A 12,666-nucleotide genomic window follows, 5' to 3' on the forward strand; every position below is an offset into this window, starting at 1 on the left:
ACACTAATTTTAGAAACCGTGCTAACACATCTTACACAAAAATATGATCCAAACTCTGTCATATGCTTCACTAAATTAAGAAAATATTTTGATATTTTTCTAATTCACTGAGTGTAATTTTATTAAAAGATATGAGGTTAACTGGACATAATATATTCTTTTTTGTTTTGTTTTGTACCAGTCCTGGGGCTTGGACTCAGGGCCTGAGCACTGTCCCTGGCTTCCTTTTGCTCAAGGCTAGCACTCTACCACTTGAGCCACAGCACCACTTCTGGCTTGTTCTACATATGTTGTGCTAAAACAATCAAACGCGGGGCTTCATGTATGCGAGGCAAGCACATTACCAGCAGGCCATATTCCCAGCCCCATAATATATTCTTTATGGGCACATTTAATATCCCCACTTAAGCACTCTTTCAATAATATTCACTTTTTTTCTCAGTCCTGGATCCTGAACATGGGGCCTCACGCTTGCTAGGCATGTGCCTTACCATTAATGCTAGGTCCTCTATCCCTGTTTTGGTTTTGGTATTTTTTGGATATGGTCTTGATTATTTTTTCCAGGGCTTGCCTGGACCAATCCAACATAGTTGGGATTAACAGACATGAGCAACCATGCCCAATATTTTATTGTGATTCAGCAATGGCAGAGTTTTGCCTGGACTGGCTTTGAATTAGTATCCTTCCATAGTCTCTAGGGATTACAGATATGAATTGCCACACTATATGAAATGTTCACTATGTGAACTTTATTTCTAGAAGTTCACCAATATCAGTAACAAGTTTATGGGTATATAATTCCTAGACCACATATTTCCCTTAAAAAAAAAAAAGTTATAGGGGCCTGGTAGCTCATGCCTGTCTTCTAGCTACTCAGCAGGCTTAGATCTGAGATGGTCCACCAAAAAGCCAAAAGTTCTGGTCACCGGTGGCTCACATCTGTAATCCTAGCTACTAAGGAGGCTGAGATCTGAGGACTGCAGTTTCAAACCAGCCTGAGCAGAAAAGTTCCCATGAAACTTTTATTTCTAAGTAACCATTCAAAACACCAGAAGTGGAGCTGTGACTCAAAGTGCTAGAGAGCTAGCCTGAGCAAAAGAGCTAAGGGACAGCATTCAGGCCCTGAGTTCAAGCCCCACGACCAACCAAAAAAAAAGCCAGAAGTAAAGCTGTGGCTCAAATGGTAGAGTGCTAGCTTACCTGGGACAGCACCCAAGCCTTTAATTCAAGGATCAGCACACACACGCGCACACACACACACACACACACACACACACACACACACACACACACACTAATCTTATTAACCATATTTGAAAGATTAGTTTTTAAAAACAACCTAAATTGCCTTAAGGATTTTCTATAAAAATACTTCTTACTTTATGGTTCCAGCCCCTGTTGGTAAAATTCTGTTATAATTACCTTTAGTTTTACAACTCTTACCCATTTGCCAAGTCTATGTTCTGTTTATCTGAGAGATCCCTTAAACAACCACAAATCATTTAAAATTTGTTCTGTCCAGCAACCAAGTTTCATGTGCCACAATCTTTGCATGGGTTATATAATAAACTTTTTTCATGTTGTCATAAAATTCAATGCATACACTACAAAATTAAGAAAAGTGGGGAAAAGGAAGACTTGGGAGGGATAGAGAATAATAAAGGGGTGACATCGATCAAGATGCATTATATTTTTATAAACTGCTTTGTAAAAGGCAACATCTTTGTATAACTAACATGTAATTTAAAAATAAACACATCAATTATATTTTTTTAAGTTCAAACCTAGAGTTACTTTTTTGGGAGCTAATTTATACCACAACTAAGAAATTATCAATGAAGGGGCTAGGAATATGGCCTAGTGGCAAGAGTGCTCGCCTCATATACATGAAGCCCTGGGTTGGATTCCTCAGCACCACATATATATAGAAAACGGCCAGAAGGGGCGCTGTAGTTCAAGTGGCAGAGTGCTAATCTTGAGCAAAAAGAAGCCAGAGACAGTGCTCAGGCCCTGAGTCGATGGCCCAGGACTGGAGAAAAAAAAAAATTACCAATGAAGTGTCTTTTGTTTTAGCACTTTTTAAGTTTTTTGTTTTGTTTTGATTGGGTTTGGGGATTTGAAGGATTGCTTTTGTTTCATTTGATGATGATGTTGATGATGATGATGATGATGATGATGATGATGATGATGATGACGACGACGACAATGAGGGGGGTACTGGGGACTGAAGTCAGATATTCACACTTGTGAAGTGACTCTACCATTTCAGCTTAGCCTCAGGTCTTTTGCTTTCAGTTTGTTTTTCAGATAGAGTCTACTAACTGTTGCCTGATAACGTAGACCTACCTATGAGCCTATCTTTACCCTCCTGAGTAGCTGGGAGTATAAGTATGCAATTAAGAACAACAACCAATAACAATTTCATTTTAGATCTTACATAGTAGAAACTGCCTAAGAATTCCCAATGAAACTGAGACTGAAGCAACATAACCTATCCAAAATTAAGCACATTAAGAAAACAATTGAGAAATATAAAACAGAACTCTTTTTCTTTCTTTCTTTTTTTTGGCCAATCCTGGGGCTTGAACTCAGGGCCTGGGCACTGTTCCTGAACTTCTTTTGCTTGAGGCTAGCACTCAACCATTTGAGCCACAGCGCTACTTCTGGCTTTTTCTGTGCATGTGGTACTGAGGAATCGAACCCATGGCTTTATGCAGGCTGCTAGGCAAGCACTCTACCACCAAGGCACATTCCCAGGCCTAAGCAGAACATTTGAGGAACACAGGTGTATAAATTGTAGTCTGAGCCAAGAGGGAGTGAAGTATTTGAGAAAACAATAGCTAAAGTTTTCCTAAACTGTATGATAACTATACCAACAGTACAAAAAGTTTGGCAAATTCCAAGCTAAATACAAATAAAACCATAATCAAGAGCGAAAAACTGGGAGAGAACAAGGGAAGAGGAGACACTGTCCCAAAAGAAATGTACTCATTATCTGACTCACATAACTGTAACTACTCTGTACATCACCTTTACAATAACAATTTAAAAATCAATATAAAAATTGAAATTAAAAAGCACAGTTAAGGGGCTGAGGATATGGCCTAGTGGCAAGAGTGCCTGCCTCATATACATGAGGCCCTGGGTTCGATTCCCCAGCACCACATATACAGAAAATGGCCAGAAGTGGCGCTGTGGCTCAAGTGGCAGAGTGCTAGCCTTGAGCAAAAAGAAGCCAGGGACAGTGCTCAGGCCCTGAGTCCAAGCCCCAGGACTGGCCAAAAAAAAAAAAAAAAAAAAAGCACAGTTAAAAAATCAAATTGCTGAAAGCACATTGAGATGAAAAATTATACAATAAAAACTGACTATAAGAGCAGTTGCAATGGCTCAAACCTATAATCCTGACTACTGGGGAGGTGGAGATAGGGGACCAATTTCAAGATCAGGCAAGCCCAGGTACATAAAATTGTCAATACTCCATTTTAACCAATGGCTGGGTGTGGCAGGCATGCTCAAACTATGGAGAAAGCACTATGGCTGAGCACAATGATGATACACCTATCTATCATCCCAGCAATAGAGGAAAACACAAATACAAAGATCTCAGCTCAAGCATAAATGGAGACCCTATCTGGAAAATTACCAAAATAAAATGGGGCTGGAAGCATAGCTCAAGTGGTAGAATACCTGTGCCTAGCAAGCCAGCAGTGATGATCTTTAGGTTAGTAAGCAAACCCTTCTATTTCTATATGCTATCAACCTTTTCTTTTTTTTTTTTTTCTGTGCCAGTCTTGGGACTGGAACTCAGGGCCTACGCACTATACTTGAGCTTCTAGTGCCATGTGCCATAGCATTACTTCTGGCTTTCTGGTGGTGAATGGGAGATGAGAGTCTCACAGACTTCCTTGCCAAGGCTGGCTCTGAACTGCAAGCCACTGTTATCCATTTATAGAGAACCAGAACAATGTTTCAGAAACAGAAGAAACTTCTTATCTCTACTATTTTAAGACCATGTTTGCCCAATATGAAGGAACTCTTTAGCACAACTGAATTCCAGTCAGAGAAACTATCATGCTTGAAGCAAAGAGAATTTAGTCAACTATGATGCCTAGGCCAGACACAGTGGCTCATACCTCTAGTCTTAGTTACTTGGGTGGCAGGTATTAGGAGGATCACAGTTTGAGGCCAGCCTAGGCAAAAAGTTATCAAAACCCCATGTAACCAATAAGATGGGCATAGTAATTCACACCTGTGACCCCATCCAAGCAAGAGTCAAATAATCCTTTAAAAGCTATAACAAACTGCAAAGGTATATCAACAACACTTACCTGCTGAATGATTTTGGAAGTTTTCTGGAGATTCTCTCTGGGAGGGACTTTTCCAAATAATTTCCAACCAGGAGCACTATGAACAACTGATTTGAGTTCCTTTGTCCTTTTAGGAAAAAGGTTTCTGAAACACAAAAAAAGTTACAAAAAGGTTGTATTTTGAAATCAGGGAGGTACTGAATAATAATTTTTAAAGTTATCTTTATTTCCAAGGAAAGCACACAACACTTTTAAATAAAATTATGTCTAGCCAGGCACCCATGGCTCACAACTGGAATCCTAGGTTCCAGGAAGCTGAGATTTGAGGATTGTAGTTTGAAGTCAGCCTGGGCAGGAAAGTCCATGAGACTCTTATCTCCAATAAACCACTAGAAGATCAGAAGTGGTGCTGTGGCTGAAAGTGGTAGACCACTAGCCTTGAGCAAAAAAGCTCAGAGACAGCACCAGGTCCTGATTCAAACCCCATGACCAACAGAAAAAAAAGTATTTCTACTATTTATATTACTATTGTTTAGCCTAAGGTGCTTCAGTTAGGAGTTCCTTCCTTACCCATGTGCCATTGGCCCACACTTTGTAATCCTAGCTATTCACAAGGCAGAGATCAAGAAGATTGAGACTCTAGTCCAGGCCTAACAGAAAAGTTCATGGGACTCCATCTCCTAAACAACCACCAAAAAGCCAGACTAGAAGCATGGCTCAAGTGCTTGAGTGTCAGTCATAAGCTAGCACAACACCAGGAGTTCAAACACCAATAAGTGAAAAAGAGAGAGAGAAAGGGAGAGAAAAGAAAATATACCTTAAATAGAGGTATTAGAAGAATCATCAATAAAGATACTAGTTAAAGAAAATTGGAAGACAGCTATAAATATAACCCAGGTGCCGGTGGCTCATTCCTGTACTCCGAGCTACTCAGGGGGCTGAGATCTGAGGATCATGGTTCAAAGTCAGCCCAGGCAGGAAAGTCCATGATACCCTTACCCCCAATTAACCATCAGATAACCAGAAGTGGTGCTGTCACTCAAGTGGTAGAGACTTGAACTGAAGCTCAGGGACAGAGCCCAAGCTCAGAGTTCAAGCCCCAAGAGTGACACCAATATATGTATGTAAAATAGCTCTGAATTTACAATTCACATACTTGACAATAAAAGTCAACAATTTAAGAACAAAAAAGGTTGACAAACCTAAAGAGTTAGGTAATATAGTTATTTCTGAAAAATACTATTTAATTTACTGTAATTGTCAGTTGTAATAAAAAGTGTATATACATATAAATTGCTTTTCCTAGGATAGCTACATAAACAAAGCTTATTGCAAAAGAACCAAATACAACCAAGGAAAAAAGTATTTCTCACTGAAAAATCTAAAAACAAAAAATCTCTACATGTATTTTACTTTTCTTATTTTTAGACTAATAGTCCAAGCCTAAAACAATCAATATTTAGAATCTAATTGCCTATGAAAATTGAGGATGATATTCAAAGTAGCTACTCATCAAACAGTATGGAAAGCCAGCACACTGGATCAAGCCTGTAATCCTAGCCACTTAGGAAGAGGAGTATGAGGAAGAACAAATAGGAAGATGACCATGTCGGCTGGCCTGTACATAAAGCAAGACCTTATCTCTAAAATAACCAACACACAATAGGGTTCAAGTGGTAGAGACCTGCCTAGCAAGTTTAAGACCCTGAGTTTACACTCCAGTACCACCAAAACACAAAACAAAACAAAACAAAAAAAACAGTATGGAGGAGACAGCATGGACCAATTAGAAAAGGTACTGATGGGGCCAGGGAATGTGGCTTAGAGGTAGAGTGCTTGCCTACCATTTATGAAGCCCTGGGTTCGATTCCTCAGCACCATAAAAACAGAAAAGGCTAGAAGTGGCACTGTGGCTCAAGTGGTAGAGTGCTAGCCGAACACAGAATAGGCTCAGGAACAGAGAGCCCAGGCCCTGAGTTCAAGCCTCAGGAATGGCAAAAAAGAAAAGAAAGAGTCTGATGAATCCAACTCAGTTACCAAACATTTATACAGGCTATGATGCAAATGGGGATTAAAAAGTGTTAAATTCGGGGCTGGGAATATGGCCTAGTGGCAAGAGTGCTTGCCTCATAGACTTGAAGGCCTGGGTTCAATTCCTCAGCACCACATATATAGAAAACGGCCAGAAGTGGCGCTGTGGCTCAAGTGTGGCAGAGTGCTAGCCTTGAGCAAAGAGAAGCCATGGACAGTGCTCAGGCCCTGAGTTTAAGGCCCAGGACTGGCAAAAAAATAAAAAATGTTAAATTCATGTACAGCTAGTTATTGCTTCAATTTTTTTTTTTTTTTTTTTTTTTGGCCAGTCCTGGGCCTTGGACTCAGGGCCTGAGCACTGTCCCTGGCTTCTTCCCGCTCAAGGCTAGCACTCTGCCACTTGAGCCACAGCGCCGCTTCTGGCCGTTTTCTGTATATGTGGTGCTGGGGAATCGAACCTAGGGCCTCGTGTATCCGAGGCAGGCACTCTTGCCACTAGGCTATCTCCCCAGCCCTTGCTTCAAATTTTTTTAATTCCCAAATAACTAAGTTTAGCTACACTCAAAACACCACATAAATATCTTGAAAGAAATATATACAGAAATAAGTTTTTCGTAAGTTTTCATGTGCATTTAGTAAGTTTTAATTCTCCTGCAACACAATTATCAATAATTAAAAAAAACCACTTAATTCATTTAACTATGCAACAGAAAAGGAAAGATGGCATCACAGAGAAATTTCTACTTGAAATACTTTAGAGATTTCTTTAGAGATGCTCATATACAGTAATTTAAATTTCTACTCTATAAGATCCTAGGTTAGAGTTTTTCATTAATGAACACACTGAAGACCAGGACACTGACAAGTAGCAATTTCGAGCCACAATGGATGGCCTATTAAAGTGTATGCAACACAAGCTGTTGTGCAACTTATTGCTTCTTAACTCCATATTTACCCTGTGATAACAGAATTATTTTAAGTATTTCTCCTTCAAAACAAATAAACATGAAATGGGCTTTTTCATTAGAAGTCATTGAAGAGATATTGAAGGAGAAAGGGTTGTCTGGTAGTTTCCAGCTGAGGCAGAGTAAGTGGGTGGTATAAATATGAGGTCATTCAGTAAAACTGGTCAACCACATGCTCAGACTGTGTAGTCCCTCAGCAAACTTGCAGTGTAGGCCTAGAAATAGAAATGGCTGCTCTTATACCTCTCTAGTCATGGAAAGGACCTCATCAGTTCTCAATGGGGAGTAGTGGAATGGGGGGTAGTAGAAGACAGGCCTGAATATCACCTGTCTCTAAAAAAATATGCAAATAGAAAACAGTTAAGACAGCAGCTCACATCCTCAAGAATAAATATTACTATTTAAACAAACACATGCAAAGTAGGTATTGATGAGGAAGCAGGAAAATGAACTTATAAAATCATATAATAAAGCCACTGTACAAAATATTTTCACCCACTAGGCCATATTCCCAGCCTTCACAACTGTTTGAAATGTTAAACACAGAATTACCATATAAACCAGAAATTCTATGCCTACATTTTTACTTAAAAGAACTAAAAACAAAGATGGAAACTAATGCTTGTATAAGATCAATGTTCACAGCAATAGTATTCATAAGTCAAAAGACAGAAATAACTCGAATATTGGTCAATAAATGAATGATCCTGAGTGACTGAGGCTCACCTTTGTAATACTAGCTATTCAGGAGACTAAGATCTGAGGTTTGAAGTCACCCTCAGCAGACAAATCTGAGAGACTCTTATCTTCAATAAGCCAGTAAAGAACTGGAAGTATAAGTATGGTTCAAGTGGTAAAGCGCTAGCCTTGAGGGATAAAGCTAAGCAAGTAAGAGTGCAAAACCCAGTACCCCAGTACTGGCACACAAAAAAATTAAATAAATAAGCAAAATGCATTATATACATGTTATAGAATGAATTGTGTCCCTCAAAATTCCTATGTTCCTTGAACTATGACTATATTTTGAGAAAAAGCTTTTAAAGAGGAACAAGCCATCATTGTTGTTATTTTCAATGTACTATGTGAAAGTATGTTTTTTGCTTTTGTTTTTCTTCCCTATGATTTTACCCCTGTTGTCACTGTATTTGATTTTGGAACCCTGAGTATTGTATATTTGTTTATCTGAACTAGGGAAGGGAAGGGAAACATCAAAATGGTGAGACAACAAGTAAAAGGCAAACCAATGCAACAGCAGTGCTTCCAAGACAATATGCTGTAAACGTACAACTCTGGGCGGGGGGGCGGGGGGCGAGGGGGGGCGGTGGCGGGGGACTGGGGATAGGGGAAGGTGGGAGGAAAATGAGGGAGGAGGTAAAAAGTTTGACAAGAAATGTACTCACTGCCTTACAGATGTAACTGTAAACCCCTCTGTACATCACCTTGACAATAAAAATTTTTTAAAAGAGGAACAAGGTCAATATGGATGGGCCATAATCCATTGTGGCTGGCGTTTTTGTAAAAAGAGATACCAGGGCTTCATTTATAGAGGGAAAATGATAGAAGAACACAACAATAAAGAAGCAGAAGCAAGGCGTTGGTGGCTGAGATCTGAAGATCACAGTTTGAAGCCAGCCGAGGCTGGAAAGGCCATGAGACTCTTATTCTCCAATTAATCACCAAAAAGCCAGAAATGGAGCTGTGAGTCATGTGGTAGAGTGACAGTTCCCAGTCCCTGAGTTCAAGCCCAGCACAGGATTAGCAAAAAAAGAAAAAAAAAAAAAAAAAGGCAGAAAAGCACATGAGACTCTTCAAATTAACCAGCAAAAAAGCTAGAAGTGGAGGTGTGGCTGGAAGAGGTAAAGGATCAGCCCTGAGCAGAAAAGACTAAGGAACAGCACTTGGGTCTTAAGTTCAAGCCCCTGTATCCACACAAAGAAAAGGAAAAAAAAAAAAAAAGAGGCAGCTAAAGAAACTGTCTACAAGCTAAGAAGAAAGACTATGGGAGAAACTAAACAGCTCAAATGCCTTCATTTTAGACATATAATCCTAAAAACTATGAGAAAACAAATATGTTTTTTAAGTCACTAGTATGATACTTTGTAATAGCATCGCTACAAAACTAGCCCCAGGAACGGACTCTTTACACTGGAATATTATTCAGCCACAAGGAACAAAGTTCTGTGTGTGTGTGTGTGTATGTGTGTGTGTGTGTGCAATTTGGATGGACCTTGAAAAATTGTGAGCCAGAAACAAAGGAACTTGTATTGTGTAACTCCATTTATACCAGGTATCTAAATAGGCAATTTAAAGAAACAGGAGCTAATATAGACATTATTAGGAACTGGGGAGAAAGAAATATAGAGTGATTGTTTAGTGGGTAAAACATTTCCATTCGGAATGATGAGATGTTCTGTAGGTGATGAGTGATGGTGTACAACATATCATGTGTTTATATATACTTAAAATAACTAATACGATCAATTTTATATTATTTTACCAAAATTATTTTATTATTTTATTTATTTGTCAATTCATTCATACATTTTGAGACAAGATCTCACTATGTTACTCAGTCTAGTCTCTAAATCATGGATTCAAGAGATCCTCCTGCTTCAGCCTCCCAAGTAGCTAGGACTATAGACATGTGTCATCCGACCCAGGCACCACAATTTAAAAAAAATATGTGCAGAAAATGAAAAAGTCAAAGCTTGAGGACAACATAAAGCTCAATAACAAGAGCTATTAAAAAGGGGGGGAAGAAAATTGATAAGATTTAAGCAAATGTTTTACCAAAGAAGGTATATTGAAGTAAATAAGCAACATGAAAAATGCCCAATATTATTACCCATTAGGGAAATGCAACTCAAACTTGCAATGAAGTATCACTTCATACCCTGAAGGAGATTACAATAACAATAACAAAAAAAACCACCACAAATAGTAAGTGTAGAAAAATTAGAACCCTCCTAAATTACTCGTGAAAATGTCAAAATGTAAAGTCATTTGGGGAAACAATTTGATCATTTATAAGAAGTTCATAAAACTCAGCAATTCCGAATCTACACAATAGAAATAGAAAGTGTTCCCAAAGACTTGTACAGTAGTATTAACCACAGCATCCTTTATTTTATTTTATTTATTTTTTGCCAGTCCTGGGGCTTGAACTCAGGACCTGAGCACTATCCCTGGCTTCTTTTTGCTCAAGATTAGCACTCTACCACTTGAGCTGTAATGCCTCTTTGGGCTTTTTTGGTTTATGTGGTGCTGAGGAATTGAACCCAGGGCTTCATGCATGCTAGGCAAGCATTCTACCACTAGGCCACATTCCCAGCCCCTACAGCATCCTTTATAATAGCACAAATAGGAAACTAATACAGGTTCTCATCAGTTAGTAAAAAAGTGACACAATGTAGAGTACAGTGGACTACTATTCACCAACAAAAAGGAACAAAACAACTCATACATGGTACCATATGGATATACTCAAAAACATAGTAAATTAAAGAACCACGACATATAATATCATACATTGTATATTTCTATTTGTGTGACTTATCCAGGAAAGACAAATCTTCAGAGACAGAAACCAGATCAGTAGGTGGCTTAGGCTAAGTGTGGGAATGGAGACTGACTACAAACTGGAATAAGAAATCTATTTAGTGTGATGAAAATGTTCTAAAATTTAATTGTGGTAATGGCTATACAACCCTATGAATTTTCTAGTAATCTCTGAACGAGACATTTTAATTTGGTTAATCTTTTGATATGTAAATTATACCTCAACAAAGCTACTAAAGGCTATTAGACTAACAGAACAAATAAACAGTGCCCAAAGTTGGTCTTTTGTCGTTTAGTAAAGCCAAACTTCCAATAAGATTTACTCAAACAAAAGGTAAAAATAAACACAACAGGGGGAAGAGTAAAGTCAGATATTTTAAAAACAAACAATCCTGAAAAGAAGAAAAGGGAATAAACAAGGTTCTGCTAATAGTTTAGGACAATAGGAAAAGGTCATTTTTAAGATGGGAGGAACATTCCCATCTTCTCTCTGCTCCCTGATGCATCTCCATCAGAGAAGTTGAACTTTGGTGGCAGGCATTGCTACCTAACAGCAAAAAGCATGCCTCTTATTACAAGGCAAAGTTAATTCTGTATGCTTCCACCCTGCAAGCTATGTCAGTTACTAGCTGGGTAAATTTCATTCAGGTGAATTATTACAAAGCCCTCTGCAGTCACATATCTGAGTCAGAGTCATGTCTTTTGGCAGACATTTTATCTGTCCTGGGGCTAATGTCTTGAGGTTCCATTTGTCTGTTTCCTGTCTTTTCCTCAATTAAAACTCATGTTTATTGAATGTAATGTTTATATGTGCCAGTATGGGGCTTGAACTCAGGGCCTTGCACGCTTGTTTGGCACTTTGGCTCATGACTGGCACTCCACCATTGGAGCCAATGCCTCCAGTCTGGCTTTTGTGTTTAAATGGAGAGCAAGTGTTTCAAATCTCAGTCTTCCAGATTGTGAGCCACCAGTGCTCCGACATAAGAGAGTTATTTCATGCTTCTACTTAAACCCCAACATTCAAGGCTTTACAAGCTGAATAGTTCCTTAATTCAAATATGCTGAAAATATTACGAATGATTATGTATTTTCACACATGCACATGTAAGTGTGTGTATGCGCGTGCGTGTGTTTCTGAGGACTGAACCAAGGGTCTTGGGCAAACACTATCCATGAGCTACATCTCCAGCCCTTCCTTTTTTTTTCCATTTCTTTTATAGACCAGGTTTCAGTACGTTGCCCATACAGATGCATGGAGTTCAAGGACAGCCTTAAACTCTAGGCTCAAGATATTCTCCTGCCTCAACTTCCCAGTAAGCTGGAGCTACAAATGTACACTATTACACGTGGGTTTTCCTTTTTCACATTGTGATGTCTATTGTGAATACATAAAACAGAAAATAGTAAAATTAATCATCTATCTTACATTCTTTAAATTCATTCTTCACTCCAGTTAACACTATACACGCCACATTCACATACACATCTACACACAAAAACATACTATCTTTCATTCTCTCTGCTAATTTGTTCCTTCAAGCAAAGCAATTGAGAAAACCCATTATACAGTTGGTGCTAAGAAAAAGCACTAGTGGAGAAACAAGATGGATATTTTTGCATTATTAAAAAACAAAGAAGAACGAAGAAAAGAGGCATACCAAGAAAACATTTATGTTCGGTAAGGAAAGAAGTGCAATGGTCTAGTAATACAACCATTCTTCTGCCTCCTCCCTTAACTTCATTTATAGTAACAGCTGATATATGACTAGTGATTCATCTATATATGCCTGTGTGTGTTTGCAATA

The 12,666-nt window shown here is 38.7% G+C and overlaps 1 protein-coding gene across 4 annotated transcripts in view; it reads right to left on the reverse strand.

Annotated features, from left to right (window-relative positions):
- The window catches only part of Tbc1d12 (TBC1 domain family member 12), a 66,234-nt gene that overhangs the window by 36,256 nt on the left and 17,312 nt on the right, over nt 1–12,666 (reverse strand). For all 4 annotated transcript variants that reach the window (XR_007209888.1, XM_048338664.1, XM_048338663.1 and 1 more), the window contains exon 2: nt 4,329–4,452. Coding sequence is in view for 3 of the 4 variants with exons in the window: in XM_048338664.1 (XP_048194621.1) it covers nt 4,329–4,452 (124 nt within the window). In the remaining variant the exon portion in view is untranslated. The remainder of the gene's footprint in view (nt 1–4,328; nt 4,453–12,666) is intronic.

Source organism: Perognathus longimembris, chromosome 2 (genome assembly GCF_023159225.1).
Source record: "Perognathus longimembris pacificus isolate PPM17 chromosome 2, ASM2315922v1, whole genome shotgun sequence".
In the NCBI taxonomy this organism is placed as follows: domain Eukaryota; kingdom Metazoa; phylum Chordata; class Mammalia; order Rodentia; family Heteromyidae; genus Perognathus; species Perognathus longimembris.